The 26,635-nt window shown below is 36.3% G+C and overlaps 3 protein-coding genes across 3 annotated transcripts; 2 read left to right on the top strand and 1 right to left on the bottom strand.

Moving 5' to 3' along the window:
• The first annotated feature begins 314 nt into the window (after positions 1–314).
• LOC147520058 (endonuclease/exonuclease/phosphatase family protein) lies at positions 315–10,042 on the top strand. The gene is given in 13 exon segments (XM_086591525.1): positions 315–651; positions 5,026–5,237; positions 5,239–5,378; positions 5,471–5,533; positions 5,536–5,555; positions 5,999–6,114; positions 6,235–6,315; positions 6,671–6,871; positions 7,208–7,359; positions 7,616–8,283; positions 8,285–8,350; positions 9,096–9,279; positions 9,477–10,042. Coding segments are annotated over 12 exon segments (1,932 nt in total). The 5' UTR covers positions 315–516; the 3' UTR covers positions 9,174–9,279; positions 9,477–10,042.
• A 3,169-nt stretch (positions 10,043–13,211) lies between these two features.
• On the top strand, positions 13,212–14,641 carry LOC147520057 (uncharacterized). Its single transcript, XM_086591524.1, has one exon. The coding sequence runs from the start codon at positions 13,440–13,442 to the stop codon at positions 14,394–14,396; it is 957 nt and encodes a 318-aa protein (XP_086447650.1). The 5' UTR covers positions 13,212–13,439; the 3' UTR covers positions 14,397–14,641.
• An 885-nt stretch (positions 14,642–15,526) lies between these two features.
• Positions 15,527–26,253, bottom strand: SKS18 (SKU5 similar 18). Its single transcript, XM_086591519.1, is given in 7 exon segments — positions 15,527–15,860; positions 23,588–23,953; positions 24,480–24,831; positions 25,256–25,361; positions 25,448–25,718; positions 25,797–25,906; positions 25,995–26,253. Coding segments are annotated over 7 exon segments (1,443 nt in total). The 5' UTR covers positions 26,136–26,253; the 3' UTR covers positions 15,527–15,763.
• Positions 26,254–26,635: the final 382 nt, after the last annotated feature.

Raw genomic sequence — 26,635 nt, 5'->3', positions numbered from 1 at the left:
AAAGAGAAGATACGTAGGCAGTTCGCGCATCAGCGAACTCGGTCTTTCCTAAATTCAAGCCTATTCCTCTTCCTCCCTTGTATGTAAAGGAAAAACACACCTTTATAATGTTGGTTAGAAAAAATCACATTTTCAAATCAACTTTCGAAAAGAGTAGAGATTTCGTAATGAACTCAAATTTTGTGGATATGATCTTTACGGTGATATTGATATTAAGGTCGAAATTGTTAACTAAAAAAAAAAAAAAAAAAAAGGGGGTTGAAAAATTGCTAAATTCCAAATTTTGATAAAAAAAATTGCTATTCCAGTCCCTGACTTTTCTTTTGTGGTGCCCTTCATTTTTTTAGTGCGTGGGTGTACGGTATAGTGGTATACCTTCCCCATTTCTCAAGTCTGCAGTTTGCAGTTTGCAGTTTGCACTTTACTCGATGCAACTCTTTTCCATGCGTACTCCCTAAAGGCAATTTCAATTTGTTGCAAAAAGAGTAACATAATTGTGAAGAAGAAGAAGGAAGGATGAGCAGCAGCACTAGAAGAAACGAGATAAAAATAGTGACATACAACGTGAACGGGTTAAGACCCAGAATTGCCCAACATGGTTCTCTCCTCAAATTACTCAATTCCCTCGAAGCCGACATCATTTGTTTCCAGGTTTTCCCTAATTCCATTACTTTCCTCCCATTTGCTCATATGTATACACATTTTAATCACTGGCATTACACGTTATTTGACTAGCTAATGACTTTTGATTTTGATATTCCTCTTAACTCTCCCTTAATTATTATTGCCAGCCGTTCGGTCATGAACTTGTTTCGAAATTGTTGTCGTGCAAATGCTATTTGTTATACTTATCTAGAACAAAATCGTTACACTGACTGGAAAAATAGTGAATGGATTCCTATGAAATGCTTTAGCTTTGCTTTGTGATTTTGTGTTCACACAGTTGGACTATATAATTTAGTCGATGCATGTTGCAATTAGTATTGAATATACAGATATATTTTATTGCTAGTTAAATATTTTTCCTGACAAATCTCATATTGTACTATTCTATGAAATTTGAAGTTAGCAAATTACTTGCGCCTATGCTCCTACCTTGAACTTGAATTCGAAATAGTAGTTCATGCAAACTGATGGCTAACCATAAAGCCTCGCGACAGTTTGCATTTTCACCCAATGCTTCAAGTATTTTCTCTTGTGCGGCTTTAATTATCTAGCAAAGCTTGTTGTTGCATGACTTTCAACCGTCTTTTTCATGTTCTTCCCGCCCTTAAGCTTGAAGTCAACTACCTTTGACAACAACTTGCCTGTGAAGACCGAAATATTCATGCCTAAAACAATGACCAAGACAATAATTAGGAGATGAGAGTATACCATTTCCACCTAACCACCTCATTATCTCTCATTTTTATTTCTTGGCTTTCTTGTTTATCAATGATTACCTTCTCACTTCATAGCACCATAAAGAGTGCTTCAAAGCCAAAGACAGAAATAATGGCAGAGTTTACAATTCAATAATATGAACAAACCGTTTTTAAATGAAAGTATACCAACTCTTTAGAATTAAATAGGTAAATGAGTCTCACTTGGTTACACATTCTAACAAATACTTGGTCTGTAAATGTGGATGGTAACAAAGTTTAAACAACCATATCTATATGCAAAAGAGTTGAATTGAGGTATAGATAATTAAAATTAACCTAAAGCGAAAGTTGACTCTTCGAATTTCTCAAAGCAAATGCACATCATATTTTAGTAACAAATAGTTCAAATACATGTAATCATCTAATAATGAAGCATTGCTGTCGATTCTAGCCTAACATCCAAACTATATAAGTCAAAAATCACTAAGATACACATAATCTATACTGATTTAGCAATTCCACCCCACTTAAAATTATTTAGTTAACTAATCTACATATACATAATGCAAAACTAAAAATATTGTAGATAAATAATCTACAAAATATTTCCAAAGACAAAAATAGTTTGGGGTAATGCGGTCAAATACCTTTTCCAAGGGAAGTAGATAGATACATTAATTAGGTGTAACTTCTCCCCCTATGAAGAACGACAACTGCGATAAAATTTCCAAAAACGTCATGCATCGAGGGGAAAAAAAAAGGGGGTGTTGGGATTCATTTCTATTAAAATTAATAAAGTGTGTTAAACAATAATAAGGCCAATAACTAGTCTTGACAAAACTTTACCCTTAGCTGAGACAGCCTTAGTCAGGGTAAAAAAAAAACAAACCCTCTTAGCGTCTAGGTGGCTTGGGCCAACTTAGACCTCCGCAGTGTCATATTTGACAACTAATATTGGTGATTATTAAACGCAAGCTCTGCAGTCTTTAAGTCTGGTTCAGTTAATTGCTTGTAACAATCTTTGCCAACAGTGTACTCCACTCCCATGACATAAACATAACAATGAAAATATAAAGCTTAATATATTTAAATAAGCAATCTAGCATCCTCGCATACGAAACCCATTTTTTTTCACCACTACTATATTAGTTCAATAGAATGGAAACATAAGAAAAGGAGCATAAAATCATGTGCAAAGACGTACCTGAGAGAGAAAGCACTTTAAGAGATTATCAAGCTTTGGTGCTTTCCTTTCTGGGGATGAATATGTGCAGCTGTGAAGAAAATAAGCGAAGGACCTGTGTGGACAAAGGCTTCGATGATTACTCTTGTCCATGCTTCTGGTCGATAATACATAAATAAGAAAAGTTCCAAATGGAAACAAACGAATATCAGTCTAAGAATTCTATTAGAAAAAAATATACATATATGGATCAAATAGCGGAACTTCTGAACTTGAGCTTCAAAACATACTTAGTACCCAACAAAAACTTGAGATAACAAAGCGTCAATTACTTAATTAGCAAAAAAGAATGTAAAACAGTTAATAATAAACAAATAGTAATAATGTTTTTCTATTAGCCACTGATAAGAATCAATTATCATCTCTACACACAACAAAGTCCAATCAAACTTCGTGATAGTCCAATTGAATACTGGTAGTCCAATCAAACTCTCATTTTTAGGGATAGATTTTAGGGTGATGATTAGGTGGTAGCATTGTTATAAAGAAGTATAAATTAGTCTGGGAAAAAATAGATTCATGTTGAATATTGAAAGTGAATGCTAAAGTTGGATCAAAACAAACTTTGAAAAGCTTACCGGAAAAAGTCATTTATAATTTTGTTATACAATTCAAGCTTGCTTGAAAGTGAGAGAGATGTTCCTGCCAGCCACCAATAAAGATGTCCCCACTAGCCAACTTGAATTGGTCGTTAAGATGCAAGGAATCAATGGCATACCTACTCTTTTGCGTCTCTGAAATATTAAATTCAATTTGCTTCCAAATAACAAATAGAAAACATGAAACTGCAAAAGCCAATTGTCATGTGTGGGTAGTTTAAGCTCAATCTCAAAATTAAACTTTCAGAGATTTTGAAATCCCCATAAGTGTGTTTTTACCCACGTTGTGTTTTTTGATATCAAGCCAAATCAAATAATTAACTTGAAAAAAAAAATGTTGAATGCTCATTGCTATAGTGAAGAGAAGTTAGATAAAATGCAACTACTACAGAGTACAGTAGATTGCGAACCTTATGAAAACTGTTATTTTAGAAGAACTACTCCTCAGAGATTGGCTGCTGAATTGCTTTCAGGGTTTGCTATACCTTGGAACCAAAAGGCCAAAATACAATAAAAAAATAGCAATATTCGTGACGATCTACATAAAATTGACTACAGAGATTCAGTTGACTATTTTATCATTCTTACTTGGTGATCATAAACAGTTAGTGTGCAAATTTTCCTGCATAAATTATAGCTTGACTACACAAATGAACAGAGATGCGCGCTGCCATAAGAATATAAGATCATCACTACATATCAATGCCAAAAAAATGCTTCATACAAAGTATATTAAGATAATACCTTCATACAAAACCATGTATAAAAAAGAGAAGAGATGGAAAATGATACTAAATATCGTAAACATTGATGAAACCAAGCAATTCATTCCAATAAGAAAATACCTAATGCGTAGATTTGGAAGCTATGCTTAAAATTGTTGCATATTGGCTAAGTGAGCCATGAACCATTTAGTTGAGCAAAAGTACTTTAGTTTTCCAGGAGTTGCACCACAGGCTACATCCCACGTGCCTAGCCAGATTGCTAGAAGTTAGCAAAACAACCAAATATTTAAATAAATGTATGAACAGATGCAACTACACCGAAGAATGACTTACTCACATACCTAAGCATCTTCCAAATCACATAATCATCTTAGGGTCTTAGGGAGTGATTGCTCTTTTTTTCCTTTTTCTAGACATTTAGTCGGACACCTATAAGGTAAATTAATAAGCATGACTTGGATTTACACAAATTCAAACCATAAAACAATTGACATAGGTAATGGATTGCAATCCTCAAGAACGAAAATTCAGTAAGGTCAACTTAAAATAGAAATGATCGGGGATTATTAGAGGACCTTCAGTAAGTTCATACCTGGAATTCAACGACACTTCAATTCTGCAATAAGAAGGAATCCAAGCAAATTCGGTAATCCATCAAAACATAAGAACTGCATAAGTTTTTATTTACCTACCACAAACAGTTTTTTGAGTTTCGAGTTTATGAAACAAACGGATCAGAAAGAGCAAAACGGTGTTGATCAGAAACAAACAATCCACAGAGACAACAACTTGGTGCTTTTAATAGAATCATGGAGGGGTGAGAAAGAATTCACAGTGAGGTAGTTTGGAGAAGGCGAAGTGGCAAAGGGTTTTTTTTTATCTAATGCGGGAGAACAGAATGGTGGGGAGAGAAAACGAAGGGTTTCCTCCAATTTTCACAATCAATATCCCAAATTAATTCCTAATCCTACTCACACACTTTGGTGGCACTATTGTAACTCTTGATTTATACCACTTTAAATTGAATCTCAGCCGCTGGGTATAAAAGCAGCCCTGTTTTGTTAAGTAGATTTACAAATTTTTTGTATCTCTAGGAAACGAAGTTATCAAGGGAGGACGTGACTGCGAATTTAATTATGGCGGAAGGTTACGAATCCTTCTTTTCATGCACATGTACTTCAGGCAGAGGACGCCTTGGATATTCAGGAGTTGCGACTTTTTGTCGTATAAACTCAGCATTTAATAGCAGTGAAGTTGCTTTGCCAGTTGCAGCAGAAGAAGGATTTACAGGTCTTGTTGAACACCGTCAAGAAGTTTAATTCCATGAAGAAAGATTTATTACTTGAGGTTTTTACTAGAGTAGATGGTTTGGAGGAATACACTGATGAGGACCTTTTGAAAGTTGATAGTGAAGGACGTTGTATCATCACTGATCATGGACATTTTGGTACACTACTATTAAATAGCTTTGCATTGAGTTCTTTGTGTCTTCCTTCATTCTTTCTCATTGGTGTTACTGAGCAGTTTATATTTTGATAGTTCTTTTCAATATCTATGGACCACGAGCTGTGTGTGATGATACAGAAAGGATTGATTTTAAAATGACTTTTTCAACATATTACAGGTATTTTTATAATCACATTGTTTAATATAACATTTTTCTTACTTATTAAGAAGGTAGTTACCTGATGAAATTGCAAGTTTAAATTGTGAACTTCCATGAATTTTCTTAAAACCTTAAATTCAATTTCATTCAACTCATGTCTGATTTGTTTACAATGGCTCTAGTATAGACCAAAGTAAGAAGTCTTAATCAAACAAACTATTCGTAATTGAAATAAACTTCCAAGTTTTAATAGAATACAAAATATATGAATTCTGTATTGTTCACTTAATCTGATCTAAAATATTTAAAAGACTCTGTGAATAACTAAATATGAATTGAGCGCATTGTACTCTGTATATGTGCGTTCATTGCAATTTTAGTGGAATCTATTTCCTTATGTGAAATCTCATTTTCTGTTCGTTTGATGTACTACTTCATTAATACTTTATTCTTTACTGTAGAAAAGATGGGAGTCTTATTTTAGGCAAGGAAAGAGGGTTTTTGTTGTTGGTGATCTGAATATTGCTCCTTCTGCAATAGATCGCTGTGAAGCTGGCCCAGATTTTGAGGAAAACCAGTGAGTTATTGCTGAAGTCTAGCATGAGTAGTAATTTAGACATGCATGCAGAAATGAACAAGTTTTTATTTCTCGGAATGACGCAATAAGTCTATTAATTGGCGATGAACTTTATTCTAGGTTCCGGAAATGGTTCAGATCTTTACTTGTCGAACGTGGAGGTCCCTTTTTTGATGTTTTTAGAGCAAAACATCCACAGAGGTATACCTATCAGTTTAAGCTTCAGAATTTCCAATCAGGATGTTTTTTGTTTATAAAAGGTGATAGATATTGTTACTTTTTCTCTGAAAGATAATGGATGTCACTACTTAAGTTTACTCAAGTTATTTAACAATCAAATCTTTTGGTGACACGCACACACACACACACACACACTCTAGCGCCTCTGAAAGTCAGTCTCTGTACTGTAATACAATTAAATATGTTTCCCTAACAATATCCATCACAAAAAATGTGTTTTTGTTTTTATTTTTGATGAATTTGTCAACAGTTATGCATTGTGAAACTACTGTATGTTTAGTTCTTAATCATGTTGCTGGTTCAAATTTTTCTGCAGAAAAGATGCATACACATGTTGGTCAGTGGCAAGTGGTGCAGAAGAGTTCAACTTTGGTTCTAGAATTGATCATATTCTCGTTGCTGGACCATGCTTGCATAAAATAGACAGCGTGGATGGTCACAGTTTTGTAAATTGTCATGTTAATAGTTGTGACATAATGATTCAATTTAAGAGGTGGAAGCCCGGCAATATCCCTAGGTAAGAGTTTAATAGAATTAGGTGGAACTTAGCTAACATAAATGAGATACTACCACAGCATTATAGTTAAGTACTGCAGTTCACTGAACACATGGGGGCTCTTTAGGTGATTGGTGATTTTTATCTGCCAAACTGACCTACTGACAGTCTGATGGTCTCAGACCGACTTCATTTTCTTTTCAAAATATTCACTGTATTACATGGTGAACACCCAGGAGCATATAATTAGGTTGCCTATTCCACAAACTGTATATCTTAGATCTGTATAATTTGTCTGTTTTAAGCTGTGTGCCTTCACATTAGTATGACAGAACATTTCATTTTACAAATTCTCAGGTGGAAGGGAGGGAAAAATGTTAAAGTAGAAGGTTCTGATCATGCACCCGTTTATGTTTGTTTGCGGGAATTACCTGATCTTCCCGAGCATAACACCCCGTCTCTAGCTGCTAGATATGTCTCTAAAGTCCATGGCTTCCAACAGACTATTGGTGAGAGAAATTATCTGTTTTCTTTGACTGAAATAAATTGGTTTTAAACAGAAAAATTCTCTCAGATGTCTCAACATATCTTATTCCTCTCTACAGTCATATGTAATTGCATCCGGTTTTTTTTACCTTATGTCCTCCAGTGAGAGGTTTAAGTGATTGACAATAGCCTGACTTATGTGGAGTTGCACCTAACTGATTATGTATTTATTTTTTAATCTACATTTGCATATTTACTGAGCTAGCTTTATTACTGTAGTGACTTTGCTTTCAAAGAGACAAGTAAATGCAGTCAAGGTCCAAACTGTCTCACAACTTTATGAGGAAAATGTCAAGAAGGAGAGTTGTAATAACAATATTGATAGGTCACCCCCAGCTGTATGTCTATCTGACTCACCTTTGGTTCAAGACCATTCTGCTGCAAATGAAGAGAGTCATTGCGTTAGTTCCACTAGTGAAGTTGTTAAGGAGAGTAATATGTTTATGTCAAGAAGCGAGACAAGAAATTTGGTACCAGTCCGATGTTTAAAAAGCAATAAAAAAGCAAGACACGGTAGTCCTATACAGCAAACTCTGGGATCGTATTTCCGAAAGAAGACTGGTCTAAACTTTGATACCGACTGCTCCAATTCTGATACCTCACTAAGTCAAGAGGGTTTCAGCAGAAGAGATGCGGAATCTTCTCTGTTAACTGAGGAGCTGAGTTCTTCTGAAGGCTTTCTTGTGGGCAATGATGCCAAAACTTCCATTCTGATGAACGAGGTTAACACAACTCCATCTACCAAGGATCAAGGTGATGCAAGTGCTTGTAGTCCTGAAAAGGAGAAGCATAATGTTGCGTTACTTGAGTGGCAGCGAATTCATCAGCTCATGCATAATCGTAGCTGTGTGCCTTTCTGCAAAGGTCATGGCGAACCGTGTGTTGCTTTCGAAAGTAGTAAAGAAGGAAGGTCCAAACTTAGGTCGCAAATTCTATTGTTGCCGTCGTGCAGAGGTGCGTTTAGTTCAGTTTAATTTTTAGGTTAAAATTGGAGTTGGAACCATCTTCTCGATTGTTTTTTTCCCACTGAAGTACAAATCTCAAATTTATGGCTGTGCAATGAAAACAAAGAAAAAAAGAATTAGGAATGTGTGGCTAGATTAGCTTTTTTTAGTATGAAAATAGTGGAGGTATGGTTGCATTCTGAAAAAGTAAGTAAAACAAAAGAACTACAGAAAGAAGATGAAAGAAAGAAGGAAGGAATTGTTTACCGACACCCCTCCTTCCTCTTTTTTCTGTTTGCTTTGTGTTACTAGCATTTAGCAGATGCTCAAAATATCAACAAAACCATAAGATCTCCTTTCCCTTATTGATTGTTAAAGCTTTGATTTCATCTCACATACCCTTAATTACTTAGTACATGTTAAGTTGTATAAGTTTGTGTTGGAATGTTGTATTAATATATTTAATTAATTTTTATAGATCAGACCTATCATGGATCTGGCTATTTTCTTTTATAAGTAGTTTAGGAGATCCTATTTGTATGCTCTAAGACAGCAAATAGCAGCGGGGAGACTAGTGTGGACCTTATTCTTTTAATCCTGTACGGCTGTACTCATGCAACTCGTATATTGAAAATCTTTATTTTCTTCTATGTAATTTGTTTTTTTTTGGACTTTGATGTATCATATTCATCTGTATTGCTTGTTTTCATGGGAGATTCAGAGCATGTACTAACAGGAAACGTTTTCCATTTCAGGGACCTTCATCAAATCCAGAGGCACGTTGTGATTATTTTAAGTGGGAGACTTTGAAATCTGGGCAGACAAGGAGATGATATTTTCTCACTGTCGGATGTAAGTTTTAAAGTCTATAAGAGGGTAGTTTTTGGTTCAGTCCTCACTAGATGGAAGACCGTCCTACTTGCCTTTATTCTTTGGCAGGTAAACCTTCGTTTAAGGTCTGCTAGTCTCATTTGCCTTGTTTTGCTAGAATCTATTATTGACTTTTACCACACTTCAGCAATAAGCGTGTCGTCCCTCTAAGTCTTGTACATCATGACGAGTGACCATGAAGTGCCAATAGTGGAGGTCCGTGCATCTTTTAAGATAAGGTAGTTACAACTTTTCTTATGCTGCAGGTCTGCAACCAAAACAATTTTGTATTATTCTTAGGTACTTCCAGAGATAAAGGGGAAAGCTTTACTTTTGTTAGAAGACACCTAGTCTGTGTCTCTACAGACTGCTCTAGTTCTAATATATATCAGTCAAGAGCCTATCTGGAAAAGTTTCTGAAGGATTTGTGTGGGCAATGATGAAGGTTAAGAGAAGTTCATCTATAGGGACCAAAATCTGTTCATAAATGGAGGTTATACTTTTCTCATAAGCTAATTTATTTTAGGTTATACTGATGCATAGAAGATCATGTGATTCCTCAGAATTGTGTATCCAACATAATCATTAAGGCATCAAGCAGAAGATATGGAGTGTATGGTGCTGATAAGGGCATCAAGTTGTAGACTCGTAGTGTTTGCTGTAAAGCAGTTTTGACCGTCCATCATGTTTATTTTATTTTATTTTATCTATTTATTGTTATCTCTACACTATATGATAGCTGGATCTTTAGGAGGAAAATTTCTCAACCGAACTGTGTATTTGTAATTTCTCTATTTTATGATTTTAGAACCACCTCCCTTAATTATTCTAATCAGCTCCCTTCTTTTTAAACAATTTACCAAAAACTCTTTCACTTTATTGAAATTAGAATTAGCTTCATATTATTTAAAATAATTTAGAAAACCTCATTCACGTCACTCAAATTATATTCAACCCCTCCTAATGTTTTTATATTATTTTTTAGATTATAACTAGAATTCAAAAAATCATACTATCGGAGAGGAGTTAGAGCGACAGGTTTAAAGATTTGAAAAAACACCGATGCGTAGCACGGTTTGCATACTCGTTATTATTATTATGTTTGGAACTGGTTGAAATTATCTATTTTGTGTAGTGAAAATAGAGCTCGACTAAGATGGACATTTTAGATTGCCGTCCAAGTCAACTCAGAAAACCTGATTTTCTGCAGACATATTATTTTGTCATATATCTTGTTGATATCAGGATGGTGTAAGTTGCCTTGCATGGTTGGGTGAATCTCGAAACATAGCTACGGGGTGTGCACACTGGAAAGTCCTGGTATGGGATACCCTATCTGTAAATTGTGTGAAGGCATTCAATGGGTGATTAGAAAAATGATCTCTCTGTCTATTTCTTCAAACGGAGAATTCCTCATCTCTGGTTCGATTTCCATTTCAGAACAGGAAACGTTTTCCATTTCAGGGACCTTCAAACCCATTTCATTTTGTGGGTATTTTTTTCCGCATAATTTATAGTTTTGACTGTTACTCAAAATATTAAGAAAGCAGAAGATTAATGTATGTCAACGCCCGAAGATAATCAAAGGGTTTTGTTTATAATAATTTGGCATTCCTAGACATATTTTCATTGGTAAGTAAAAGAACGGTTAAAAACAGCAGCTCGTATTGGCAAACTGAGTTGGTTAATTTGGATAACATTGTCGGCTCCCGTACAATCAAATTTTCATGTACGCAAATGAGTAATTAACCGACCCCAAAACATTTGCACATCTGGTGTAGGGCTGGTCATCGAGCTATCCGAGTCGAGTTTTGTTATACTCGAGCTCGACTCGCACATGCAGAAGCTCGACTTGAACTCGCATTCGAGCTTAATATTGAAGCTCAAGCTCGACTCGCCTAGTTATACTAATAGCTCGAAGTTTCGACTTCGCTCGACTCGCTTTTACGTTTTCGAGCTCGAGCTTAGGTTCGAACTTGAGTTCAGTTATGCTCGTTTGAACTCGAACTCGATCTCAAACTCAAAAAAAATGTATATAAAACATTAAACCTAGTATAAATTGTAAATTATAGTTGGGTATAAAGTATAAAATGTCGTATAAATTATAAATTATATACTACGTATGGGCTTATAAAACGAGTAGCTCGCGAGCTACTCAAGGTCAAGCTCAACTTGAGAAGCTCACGAGTTACTCGCGAGCTACTCGAACTCGAACTACTTGCTATCTAACCTCGACTCATACTTTTGTGCGAACTAGTTTGAGTTGAGCCGAGCTCGAATTACTCACGAATAGCTCGACTCGATGACCAGCCCTAATCTGGTGCGTCTAATAACAGACAGCAGTTAAAAGTTAAAACGATTTTATGCTGAAGGGTAACACACGAATTTATCCACATTTCCCACTGGGTGTTTTTTACTTTTAAAAAAAATAAAAATAAAGTGTGTGCGTGATTTTTGCCGTATAACGTTGCATTAGGCCCAGTCAAGTTATTTGTCTAAGCCCGGTGAGGTTCAAATTGAAGTAACCAGTGTTTTAAAAACGCTTAGGCGGTATTCCGGGGAGAGAGCTAGTGCTTGTAAAGTTTAAAGGTGCTGATTCTGGGACGGCTAAGCACTAAGCGGTTTTTTTTCCTAATATATATAGTAATATACACATATACTACAAGAAATAAAGAAAATCATTTACCATAATTCAAAAAATAAACACAAACAAAAATACTTTATTACAAAATGTGTAATAGTTGAAGAATATTGACTTCATATAAAACATACTCTTTGTTCAAATGACATAATTTACATTAGACTTAAGTATTTTAAACTCATTTAAATTTTTAAGCCTATACGGGCCTTTATTTTTCGACATTTAATCATTAAAAAAAAAAAAAAAAAAAAAAAAAAAAAAAAAAAAAACTTGGGCCTTTAGAGGCGCTTTAATCGGTCCGGCTTCTAGACCCTTACTGGTCGGTCCCGATTTTTAAACGACTAGGGCTTAAAGCGAAGTCGGTTGACACCGCCAAGCTTCTAGAGACCGCCCTAGCGTCACGCCTTAGACCGATTTTTAGAACAGTGGAAGTAACACATGTGAACTGGATCCAAGAGCTACTAGAGTACTAGACCCAAAATGTGGTCTCTTAACTGGACGGGCTAGTATACTGAGGCCCAATCATTTTTCACAGCCCAAAACTAAGTGCCAAAATTTGGTAATGAAAGTTCGATGTTGAGTGAACTTTTTTTTTGCTAGGTAATGAAAATTCTATGGGGTAGCGTAGGCCAATAACTCAAGATGAGTGAACTGATTATCACTTCGGTGACCTTCAAGTCTACAGCTCTAAATTACTAAATAAATCAGCTGATCTCTATAGATCCAGATAAAAGAAGAAAAATAATTGAGTGGAAAACAAAAAATAATTAGAGATGATTTGGAAAGCCAAACAGAGGACCTATCAGTAAAAGTACAGATCAAAGCGCACACCAATAAAACAAAATTGTCGGCCATCAACTCAACTACCAAACTAGCGAAAAATTATGCCAAATGGCAATCAGCGTGAGTCTCTACTCTCTAGCGGCTGATGTAGTCATTTTAATCAGTGCAAGAAATCATGATTCAGAAAGTATACTCTCAGGTTACCAAAAAAAACGAAAGTATACTCTCAAGTCTCAGCGGAGCTAGATGAAGGCGAAAAGTTCTCACTGTAAATATTGCGTCTTTTTTTTTCGCAAATTGTTTTTATGACCAGATTCAACTTTTGGTAAATAGTGAGTCTTCACCTTCACCTAGCTTGTTCCTTTTGTGAAGGCTGGAGCCTGACCCTGGAGGCTGGAGGGCACCTTGCTGGCTTGTTTTGGATTCATCCTGGTATCATCATTATACAGCTAGATGCAAGTTGTAGATTAACATTTAAAAATCATGGAACAATTGGCTCATAATTTTGCCACACGTAGCAGCCGATTTCTAAATTCCAAAAGATAGATGCAGGCCTTGGAAGATCCAGTCGAAGATACGTAATTACACCTGTGATCTGCCCCATAGAGTGGGAACAAATAAAAAACTGTCTCTTTTCAACGAGCTGTAATACTTATTTTCGTAAGACTCTCTCTTTACGTTATAAATTTTTGAGATATAATAATGTTCACAAACACCATCATTCTCCAACAACAACACAAACAATACAAACAAACAAGAAACAAAAAGGAGAAGAACTTGTTCTTTATTTTCCTGCCTTCCAAAAATGGGTGCCCAGTTATCCAAACAGGTTGAGAAAAGAAAGCTGGTATCAACACAGAAGAAAAGTCTCTCTGAACTTCAAAAAAATGCAGACCTAGTCTTCCCTGGATCCGACTATCGTCCACCGGATCGAAAAAACTGGATGTCAGGTCTTGACCCAGCAAAAGTTCACATAAACAAGATTGTTTGGCCTGGCACTCATGATTCAGCTACAAACAAGATTGGTGTCAGGTTTATTTCTCGGCCTTTTGCGCAGTGCCAATCTCTTTCAATCTATAAGCAACTTGTTACTGGTACTCGCGTATTGGACATCCGTATTCAAGAAGATCGTCGAGTTTGTCATGGTATTCTTCTCACATATAATATTGATGTTGTCATTAATGATATCAAGAAGTTCTTGTCCGAGACACAATCAGAAATTATAATTCTTGAAATAAGGACTGAATTTGGTCATGAAGACCCACCCGAGTTCGAAAACTACTTAGTGGAAAAACTCGGCGACTACTTAATCCATCACGATGACCATGTTTTCCAAAAAACTATCGCCGAGGTGTTGCCAAAGAGAATTCTATGTATTTGGAAGCCTAGAAAGGCGCCTGCACCGAAGGCTGGCGGTCCATTATGGAGTTCTGGGTACCTTAAGGATAATTGGATTGATACAGATTTGCCTTCGACGAAATTTGAGAGCAATTTGAAGCATCTGAGTGAGCATCCACCCGTTTCGTCAAGGAAATACTTCTATAGGGTGGAGAATACAGCGACACCGCAGGCGGATAATCCTATCTTGTGTGTTAAACCTGTGACTGGGAGGATCCATGGATATGCTAAGCTTTTTATAGTACAATGCTTTGCAAGGGGATGCGCTGATTGTTTGCAGATTTATTCGACTGATTTTATTGATGGGGAATTTGTGGATGCTTGTGTTGGACTTACGTATGCAAGAATAGATGAAAAGGCCTGAAAACTGCTGATCATCCGGCTTCATACTGTGAGTGTGCTTCTTCTTCGTTCAATTATATTTTTCTTCCCGGCCTATTCTTCCCACCTATGTATATTGTAATTAAAACCTCTTGGATTAGTATGTGAAAAGTGTGACGTGAAACTTGATTTAATTATTTCAATTTGTTGCACATATAATCCACTTTGTGTATCATATATATTGGTGAAACGTGTTTCATTAAAGTTGAGAAGCCAAGTATTCAATTACTCTGCTCTAGTTAAATGAACTTACAGCTTTTTTTCGTTCACAAGCATATATCATAGAAGGACCTCTGATTTCGTTCATACTGAAGAATGATCATCATATCGTATTCTTACATAGGATCGTGAAAAATATGTGTTTTACCAACACAACCATTAGGTTTTCGAAGTTCACAAACGTAGAGAAGCTCAATATATGTCAACAAAAGCTGATTCTGTAGAGGATTTTAGACTATTTGTCAATATTTCTTAGAGCTTAATTATCCTATTAAACTCGATTAATAAGCAAAGATAGACTCTTCCAGTTAAAACCGAGCTCAGGTATTTCTCGTCTAATTACATGCTCAACCAATTCTAAATAGAACTTATCCAAAACTTTAAGATATGTGATTGGTCTTGCACTTCCACAATTACATTATTATGCCAACGCAACAAAAATTGATGTATTCTGGTCCCATGACCAACCTTTGAAAATAAATATTAGTTGGAACGCATGTGGTAGGTTTGATGTGCCCTTGATGTGCTGGAAGAGTGAACTTCACAAGTTTTCTATTTTGATATCATCTGTCATAATTAATTCAGGGTATGATTTAATTGGTGTATAGACTATAGAGTATGTTTACCGAAAAATAATATAGACTATAGAGTATATTTGTATAGCCCATAGTTACAATATATGTAGATAGTAAAAAAAACCAGACCCTGCTTTTCTACTTCAACAAAACGTTTTACAAAATCTCTGTTCACAGCGCCAATTGATTGGAAAACAGAGTATTTTTCCTTAAAAAAGGGTTTAGAATACAGACACTAACACTGAACCAAGAAATCAGGATACTAGACAGAACCAAGTCTTCCACATCTGATGACATTGTTGGGTAGAGGAGCTTCATCTCTCGTGGAAATCATCGATGGGTCGTCCTCTCCAATGGCTTTTACTCTCATATATAGCTCTTGCCCAAGATACCATCTTTCTGAATCCTGTGATCTTATATTCCACATGCCCCGATTGTCTAACTTTATCAATATAGCCGTCCAAGAATTTGGATATACCTGCTCAAATAACGAAACAGTATAATTTGGATCACCTCTTGCATATGGCATATGTTTAAACATTGATAAACGTAAAATTCAAATGTTTCCACAAACCTGAACAGTAGATCGAGAAATAGCGTCGTACATATTGTATGTTGATTTCTTGGTCTCATCCCATTTTCCAGAATTCATCCTGGAAGTCCAATCAAAAGGCATACTTTAGTTTGTGAAGTGGCTTGAGTCAAATATTTGTTTGATATAAAATGATAAAAAAATATATCTGACAATGTGTCACAGCCCGATTTTCTAAACAATTAAAATAAATGAATATTTGAAATATAAATATCTCAAACATCACTATATTCAATTGTCTAAAAACTCAGGCTATGACGGGGTGGATACTACACATGCCAAAACCTAAAACCCACATCATAAAGAAACTTAACAACAAAATCTTCTCCAAAATTTCTCTTTATTACTTTATAACAAGTCTATCTTCTGTCCCAATAAAACATCAATATAAAATTCTAAGAATAATAATGATTCCAAACATCAGATTCTCATTCCATATAAAAAGGAAACTACGTTATTACATCCTTCCAAAAAAACAGACCTAATGAACTAAACTCCCCGGATCTGCTTCCAAATCTAATCCCAATAATCACACGCCTGCGGTTCCATCGCCTTCCACCTATGTTCCTAAGAACACACCCACGCTTGCCAAAACAAAGCAAACATGGGTCAAGAAATTGAATTTATTTGGTATGAGTAGACTAAACACATATAAACATTATCATACTTTTAATAATCCAAACAATCACTTTATATCTATCATAACCTAATCATTCATTCGGCTTGGAAGGATGTAGTTCCGTTATTTCAACCCAAGATAGCTTCTTCCCAAGCAAGACTTCCATCTTATTAACTCATTCAAATCACTCGTTTTAATATCTAAACCATTGAATTTAAAACTTACCGATATCCATTCTTTGTATAAGGGTAGGACGGCGTCCAAGACAAAAATATTATTAAGTCCTACCCTCCCCGAAAAGAAAGTTAGCAATTTTATATAATATGTGTAGATATCCTATGGGTATTCCAATGCAAGCCCAAATACACTCGCAGATAATCAAATTAATTTATCTTATTAATTAATCAATTACTTTTCTTATACACATATTTCACAACATATGTACCTTAGGTCATTCCCCGCCACATTCAAGGAATACCCAACCTTTACATTCTCGCATGACACTCAAGGAATACAACTAACCCAAGCAAGGCTTAATACCTTAGTTCCTCTCTAGGGTAGTCCAAACAATCGGTCATTCATGGCACATTCAATGAATACCCGGGTCATTCATGGCACATTCAATGAATACCCCTATATAACGCTAACGGGCCATTTATGACACATTCAATAAATGCCCACCTAACATATGACATCAGCAGTCACAAAACTCAATTCTAAAACTTGTGGCGTAGAGAGTTCTAAAAGATGTGGTAAATTGTTTTACGCATTATTGAAATTTATTGTATTTATTATTTCAGAGAACGACGAAATATCTTGATTCACGTATTTTAGGTTTACGCGTTATTAATTTCATGAATGTCTAAGTGTCATAACGTTGTATATCATAAAATACTGCACAATCACATATTAGTTAATACACGTACACACGTATATATAGAAAGGTCTTAGCCTAAAGCCAAGCACGTTAATAGTCCTAGACTTATCCTATTAGACCGAATCATAATTTTAGGAAAAAGTCAAATTTTCGGGTCAACTGGTCAAAGTCAACTCTGGTCAAAGTCAAAGTCAACTCTGGTCAAAATCAAAGTCGACCTGCCAAGGGTCAACAGCAGTCAACCAGTCCAAACTTATCTAACCCCAAAAGCCCAAAGTCAAAGGCCCAAAGTCTAACTTAAAAATCCAAATTTGAAAATCTAACTAAAGCCCATAAGCCCACGATTTTCGGGCCCAAGCCCAAAATCGGTTTCTACTGTTCATCATCTTCTCACCAGTTACCACCACCACCAGCCACCAAAATTTTCCGGCCACCCACTCCCATTCCAGTAAGTCGGTTAGACTCCCCATAAGAAACCCAACAACATTAATGAAAAAACAACAACCTCAAAAGATGAAAAATTTAAACTTCATCACCAAACTAGATCTACAAATCGAACCGCCATTAATGGATTTTCCCAAGCTCCAATTCGACAGCCCCATATACATTCCAACATACAAACAAACATCAAATCCAAACCAAACAGTTCAAACGATTTTTAAAAATGCATAACCCCAAGTTCCGGTAAAACCCAAATCGCGATACGCCATTGACGATGGCTCAAGCTTTCTCCAAGCTTCACCGCCTCACTCGCCATCCCCACACACACAACCCAACAACCATTCAACTAACAATACAGACTATCAATACCATTTCTTTGTTTGGCTTTTAGCCGCCAAGAACAGATGTATATTCTTTCACCAAAACGTGACCACCAAAAATCTGTCGACTTACCCATCTATTAACAAGTAGGCCTAAAATCGATTAACTACCCGCTTGTTATCAAGGTTCGAGACAAATTCGGAGACGAGTTTTCTTCAATCCATAAACATGAATATAAACCGTTCTATGCTAAAAAAAGAATACAATACTAAAACTAAATCAAAAACAAAGACCACGGACCATTTTCCAACATCATTGAAATCGACAACTAACGAGAATTTTATATAAAATTCAAATGAAAATATCTACTCACCAGAAGCGTTCTCCGATTATTAACCAAACTACCGGGGAAAAATCTCCTTTCCTTTCGGTCAAACTCCCATTTTTTTTTCTAAAACCCCGGCATTGTGTTTTTTCCCCAAAACTCTACGTGCGAAGACTCCCCGAAAAACAAGGACAACCCTTATCCATTTATCTACGGGCTTTATCCGTAACTGATAATTATCCTCTATCCATTATCTATTTTCATTATTATTATTATTATTTATTATTATTATGAAAATAAGAGAACTAAAACACGGGGTGTTATAATATACACACCTTAAAAGGATCTCGTCCCGAGATTCAAGGTAGAGTGTAGATTAACCAAACAACAGTACGTCAAACAATAAAAATGAGACATACGTGTATACGCAAGTATACACACCTTTAAAGAAATAAACGTAATTAGTTTCTTTAATTTTCAACACTTAAGTAAACTCATTATTTCTCAATTTATCAAAACTCATATTCTTCAAGTTAAGTCATACTAAGAAGGCAATGTAGTTCCTCTCACACCGAGGCAGTTAGTTCCACTCTTAGTATTTACATATATATCAACATTTCTCTCAGTGTCTCACAAACACCACATGTTCGAAAATAAAAATATAAAACGTATAGACTGATTCATATTATCAACGGCTTATACTATGTCCACCATCACATAGGATCAAACACCTACAATGCGATGCATGCATACTGGCTCACACACCAACGATATGCAAGTATACACTGGTTCACACACCAACGATGCATACTAACTCTCTACCATCACATAGGATCAAACACCAACAATGTGTGGTATGCACACTGGATCACACTCAACGGTGTACATGTATACTGTTGGATCAAACTCCAACGATGCATCTGAGAGAGATGTTATGTATATTGGATCACACACCAACGATATACATAACTTGGACAATATAAAACTTTCAACTCCAACCTTTATAAAAGGGTTTTCCTTATTCCTTGGGTAAATTCCAAATTACGCAAATATGAAATTTTAAAATAACTATTTCCTCTTTTTAGTCAATACTTACTAAAAATAGAAAACTCCGTTAGGAAAACAACACTATAACATCTTGAACAATTTCAATTATAAATTTCATAAGAAACTAACCATTAAAAAGCAAACGGCATTTTATTTTCATAATCATGCGATAATTCCTTACACGCTAAGTACCAATAAAGGAAACTAGCAAACAACAAATTCAAACATACCTAACATTAACCGGTCGCAGTTCTTAGCATAGTGTCCCAAATTTGCCCACATTTATAACACTTGCCTACTAGTTCATTTGGTTTAGGACATCTTGAATAGTATGCCCAACTTCCCCCACGTTCAAACAATTACCATCAAATCTCTTTAGTGAAGCACTTTCGGCGTCCTTATTCACATGCTTACTTGTTTGCCTATTATATGGGTGATCTTTGACTTTTTTCTCTCCGCCCTTGGCGTGGTCGACTAGAAATAAGGTGTAAACTGGCTTGTTTTGGGGCATTCTCTTTAATCTTCTCATCTCTGGGTTTATTATCCAATTGTTCATATCTTAATGCCAAATCTAACACGCGATCGAAAGTTTCGAATCAAAGGGTATCAAATAACCTCGATAGATATGGCTCTAGTCCACGGATGAACTTCTGGTTCTTCTTTACTTGGGTATCCACTAGATAAGGAGCATACCTCGATAGTTCATTGAACTTAGTCACGTACTCCGTAACAGTTTTCCCTTCTTGGGTCAAATTAAAGAATTCCTCAGTTAATTGCTCTTTAACAGCATTAGGAACAAACCTTCCCTCAAATCTTACTTGGAAATCCTCCCAAGTCATATTTCCCACATCCACATTATCCTTGATAGACCTCCACCAAAATAAAGCTGACCCCTCCAACTGGTGAGAAGCCAACTCCTGCTTCTGCACCTCAGTGAGTTGCATCTTAGCAAACACGGACTCACACATAGTAACCCATTTCTCAGCATCAATGGCCCCTTTCTCTCCCTTGAACTTCTGGCCTCCTAAAGTTATAAAATCCTTGTTTCTCCTAGCAAAAGGATCCCTAGATTAGCATGTTGACCCCTCCGAATAGTTTCCACCAACCGAAGTTAATATTGATCCCAAATCGCCAGATATGGTATTACTTCCAAACCGATGCGTCATTGTTATCTCCACCATCACCTTAAAACAAAACGGACTTCTATTAGTAATACTCCAAACATCTTAAACTCAAACACACCCAATCAATCACCACATTCCGAGGATCACCTAGACCTTCCAAATCTAGGCTAACCTAGGCTCTGATACCAAAATGTCACAGCCCGATTTTCTAAACAATTAAAATAAATGAATATTTGAAATATAAATATCTCAAACATCACTATATTCAATTGTCTAAAAACTCAGGCTATGACGGGGTGGATACTACACATGCCAAAACCTAAAACCCACATCATAAAGAATCTTAACAACAAAAATCTTCTCCAAAATTTCTTTTTATTCCTTTATAAAAATCATCAATAAAACATCAATATAAAATTCTAAGAATATGAGGTCCTCAACATCGTATTCTCATTCCATATAAAAAAGGAAACTACGTTATTACATCCTTTAAAAATCGGACCTAATGAATAAACTCCCGGTTGCTCCGGGGTGCAGAATCCCAATCACACGCAGCGGTTCCATCGCCTTCCACCTATGTTCCCAAGAACACACCCACGCCAAACAAAACAAAACAAACATGGGTCGACAAAATTGAATTTCTTTGGTATGAGTAGACTAAACACATATAAACATTATCATACTTTAATAATCCAAACAATCACTTTATATCTATCATAACCTAATCATTCACGGCTTGGAAGGCGGTAGTTCCGTTATTTCAACCTAAGCATAGCTTCTTCCCAAGCAAGACTTCCATCTTATTAACTCATTCAAATCACTCGCGTTTTAATATCTAAACCATTGAATTTAAAACTTACCGATATCCATTGTCAGATAAGGGTAGGTAGGCCCGTCCAAGACAAAAAATATTATTAAGTCCTACCCTCCCGCAAAAGAAAGTTAGCAATTTTATATAATATGTGTAGATATCCTATAGGTATTCAATGCAAGCCCAAATACACTCGCGATAATCAAATTAATTTATCTTATTAATTAATCAATTACTTTTCTTATACACATATTTCACAACATATGTACCTTAGGTCATTCCCGCCACATTCAAGGAATACCCAACCTTACATTCCCGCATGACACACTCAAGGAATACAACTAACCCAATGAAGGCGAATACCTTAGTTCCTCTCAGGGTAGTCCAAACAATCTGGTCATTCATGGCACATTCAATGAATACCCGGTCATTCATGGCACATTCAATGAATACCCCTATATAACGCTTAACGGGCCATTTATGACACATTCAATAAATGCCCACTAACATATAACATATGACATCAACAAATAAAACTCAATTCTAAAACTTGTGCGTGGAGAGTTCTAAAAGATGTGGTAAATTGTTTTACGATTATTGAAATTTATTGTATTTATTATTTTCGGAGAACCAATTTAAAAATATCTTGATTCACGATTTTTTTAGGTTTACGCGTTATTAATTTCATGAATGTCTAAGTGTCATAACGTTGTATATCATAAAATACTGCACAATCACATATTAGTTAATACACGTACACACGTATATATAGAAAGGTCTTAGCCTAAAGCCAAGCACGTTAATAGTCCTAGACTTATCCTATTAGACCGAATCATAATTTTAGGAAAAAGTCAAATTTTCGGGTCAACTGGTCAAAGTCAACTCTGGTCAAAGTCAAAGTCAACTCTGGTCAAAATCAAAGTCGACCTGCCAAGGGTCAACAGCAGTCAACCAGTCCAAACTTATCTAACCCCAAAAGCCCAAAGTCAAAGGCCCAAAGTCTAACTTAAAAATCCAAATTTGAAAATCTAACTAAAGCCCATAAGCCCACGATTTTCGGGCCCAAGCCCAAAATCGGTTTCTACTGTTCATCATCTTCTCACCAGTTACCACCACCACCAGCCACCAAAATTTTTCCGGCCACCCACTCCCATTCCAAGAAGTCGGTTAGACTCCCCCATAAGAAACCCAACAACATTAATGAAAACAACAACCTCAAAAGATGAAAATTTAAACTTCGTCACCAAACTAGATCTACAAATCGAACCGCCATTAATGGATTTTCCCAAGCTCCAATTCGACAGCCCCATATACATTCCAACATACAAACAAACATCAAATCCAAACCAAACAGTTCAAACGATTTTTAAAAATGCATAACCCCAAGTTCAAAGTAAAACCCAAATCGATAGAATGCGCCATTGACGATGGCTCAAGCTTTCTCCAAGCTTCACCGCCCTCACTCGCCATCCCCCACACACACAACCCAACAACCATTCAACTAACAATACAGACTATCAATACCATTTCTTTGTTTGGCTTTTAGCCGCCAAGAACAGTGTATATTCTTTCACCAAAACGTGACCACCAAAAATCGCCGACTTACCCATCTATTAACAAGAGGCCTAAAATCGATTAACTACCCGCTTGTTATCAAGGTTCGAGACAAATTCGAGAGAGAGTTTTCTTCAATCCATAAACATGAATATAAACCGTTCTTCGCTAAAAAGAATACAATACTAAAACTAAATCAAAACACAGCCACGGACCATTTTCCAACATCGTGAAATCGACAACTAACGAGAATTTTATATAAAATTCAAATGAAAATATCTACTCACCGTGAAGCGTTCTCCGATTATTAACCGCCTACCGGGGAAAAATCTCCTTTCCTTCGTCGGTCAAACTCCCATTTTTTTTCTAAAACCCTCATTTGTGTTTTTCCCAAAACTCTACGCGTCGCGAAGACTCCCGAAAAACAAAGGACAACCCTTATCCATTTATCTACGGGCTTTATCCAGAATCGATAATTATCCTCTATCCATTATCTATTTTCATTATTATTATTATTATTTATTATTATTATGAAAATAAGAGAACTAAAACACGGGGTGTTATACAATGTATATTAGCTTAAGGAGTACATTAACACAGTTCAAAACATATTAGTACAGTTTTATTTGAAAAGCTTGTTTTGGTAGCCTAAAGAAAGAGAGAGCTCACCCAACAACAAAGAAATTGTAACCGTCGAGGTGCCAAGTTTGCAAGGTTAGTTGGGTGTTCTGGAACACCACATGGATGAAATCCCGATAACTGGCATCAATAACTGAAGTGCCCAATGCAGGGGACCGACTATCTGGCTTGTCTGGAAATGCATCTACTCCCAATACTTTGTCGACCTTAAAGTAGTCTGCCAGTTTCAATGGTGTGTCTAGGTTCACAAAAGAAATGCCATTCACAGTGTAACGTTGATGGTCATCGATGACTGCCACATCATTAAGAAGAACCATGGTGCGGGAGATGTTAATAAGGCCGTAATGGAATGACCCTTGTGGGTTTGGTCGAGCCGCTCCAACAGCCAAGTTCCATCTGTTAAAAGAAAAAAATGTAATGTCAATGAACTAAATGTGAAGCATTTGTGTGCAGTATTATGCTCCTAAATGCCATACACATCTGTGCTATCTAAACAAAGATGACATTCTGTTCATGACTTCATGTATCTAATATTCTAGTCTACCGCCTACCCTTCACGAAGACTATAATTAAACTGTTAAAAGCCTCACATTACAGCTTTGTGGGATTATCCTTGTTAAGTTGCTAGAATTAAAAGTGAGAAGCAGGTGCCGACTAGCAAAGTCGGTAAAACCTTTGGGTGATGATACCAGAGGTCTGGGGCTCGAACCCCACCAGCATCAGAGTTACTGATCTCATTTAAAACAGGCTTACCAATACTTCAGGCTTACCAATACTTCTGGAGTTCGGGAGAGCAGATCCCAGCGTTTATCTGCAAAATCCCATGACTCAAGAGGCAGATAGGATTCTGGTCCACTTTTAGGGGATTTACATTGTCATGACAAACAAATGTGCTCTGTAAATCTTAAGAAGAGATTCAAACCTTATTGAACGTGCTTGCTCCATCGAGTAGATGTAGTCCAATGGTGCAGGTCCAATTGGGAGCGGGCCAGTCGGATTTGCTTGAGAACCTGAATACTGTATAATAGCAATCCCCATGACCCCAGGATCCAGGAATCGAGAAGATGCAACCATAAAGAAGGACATGGCGTCCGTCTGATTTGCAGTAACAAGGACTGAGTAAGACTGGCCAACGTGGATGTCTAAAGTTCGATAGTATTGTTGCAGGGTGTAGGATCCTTCACTCTCGACCAACAGCATCAAATGGTTCTGAATTCTGAAGTTCAGAGATGTTTTGAGCCCTAAGTTTGATATTCTTAACCGGTAGGTCGCTCCTGGTAACCAAAACAATAATTCTCAACTGTTCAAACTTCATAGAACAAACTTTTCTCCAACTCTTAAGTTTTTCATTGTCATGTGTTCTCATATACTATTTTGGGCACGGAAATGGGGAATGAATACCAAAACTTGAGAGCTAACTGTTCTCATATGGGATTTGTCATTCTTTGATTTGTTACTCTCAGCATGAATTTTGCTCACTTTTGAACTCTGGGAAGTTACTCAGAGTTGCTACAAGCCTACAACTCCTACAAGGACCATAAAAAGCATACAACCCCCAAATAATATCTCACAATATACCTAAAGGAAACAGACCTGAATCAGACCAGTCCATCCCAGGGTCATATTAGTGCATATTGGAACCAGTACTTAAAGCCTAGTAAGAATGCTTGATTGAGACCAAAAAGAAGAAAACGTTACCTGGTCGAAAGTCAAAATTAGCCAGGTAAGGGCCAAGCCCATTGATAAGAATCCCATCAGGTTATGATGGCAGGGGAATCCCACGATCAAGGGAAGAACGCATGTCCTGATCAACATTTACTTTCTTTGAATTACATTAAGTCTAGTAGTCCATTAAACCAAACAAGTAACAGTACGCTACACATGAATTACCTGATAATCTGAAATGAACCAATCACCAATCAAAATGTCGAATTCCTTGTAGGGTGTGCTGAAGGGTATTGGTATAACCGGTCGATTATTTATACGTATTGCACCATATCCACCTGCTGCCTTTTGCAAGAGGAGAGATGGGAAATAGAAAAAGCTTCCAATCTGATCCTTCATTTGGAAACTATACGTCCAATTTCGCCCAGGTAGAATTGGACAGTTAGTCCCTTGCACTCCATCCTGCCATGAGTTTCTCCTCTGCTGCACTCCATTCCTAAATTTCAACATTCCAACCGTTACATAAAAAATATAGTTCAATAAAACTTAAACGTAAATCGAAAACGATAATTACCATGTAAAGAGGAAAGGCTCAGTCAAATTGTTAAAAACATTAATGTTAACAATATCGTTTGTCGTTGTATTCAATAGTGGGCCAGGAAATTGATCATTGATCATGATCACCTAAGATGAAATAAACATTAGGATTACTATGGTATCAAATTATTTGACAGAAAACACAGAAAATGGATAAAAGAAAATTCATTTAAACCTGTTTTTGTACACCAAGAGGAGACCGTTGAGCATAAGAAACAGTCCATTCAAAGAATAGATTCGGAGTATCGGCATCAAGAAAGCCGAGTAACAAGAGTGTACATACAAGAAATGGCAATGCAAACTTCATCGAATTCATGCGAACTCCATCAACTAACAATACTATGAACTTTAATGAACTTAAAATCTTAAAGTTTTGCAATGATTAGATCTTGTGAAGTAGATTAAAGAAGATTCTAATTTATTTTCTAAAGGTTAAAGAATATGAAAGTTAAAGCAACACAAAAAGAAAAAGTAGAGAGTATATATTCACATTTAGTAACCTCTCTTTTTCTAGAGAAGGCTCTAATGGAAGTTAGGTTCTTCACGTGGACGGGACATTTGACAATAAACGGTTGTGATATAGGGATAGATATTCACATTTTAAGCGCCTGTTTTTCAAACGCAACCACGTTTCATGTAATGAATGAAAGAGAGGATTGTGAGCGTTGGATTGAATGATTTCCTGTTGATAGAAAAATCTAATCTGAGTTAGTTGCTTACAAGAAGACTGATCTTAATCTCCACTCAAGCTCTACACTTTTATTTTTCATCGGGGAATTAAAAAGTTAGACCTTACGCCCGTACAAAATATGAAAG

The sequence above is a fragment of the Coptis chinensis genome, chromosome 2 (genome assembly GCF_015680905.1).
Source record: "Coptis chinensis isolate HL-2020 chromosome 2, ASM1568090v1, whole genome shotgun sequence".
NCBI lineage: Eukaryota > Viridiplantae > Streptophyta > Magnoliopsida > Ranunculales > Ranunculaceae > Coptis > Coptis chinensis.
Note: the sequence above shows the minus strand (reverse complement) of the source record. Positions and strands in the feature narration are given on the sequence as shown.

Coding starts and splice junctions, on each gene's coding strand:
- LOC147520057 (XM_086591524.1), top strand. CDS start 13,440: ATGGGTGCCCAGTTATCCAAACAGGTTGAGAAAAGAAAGCTGGTATCA.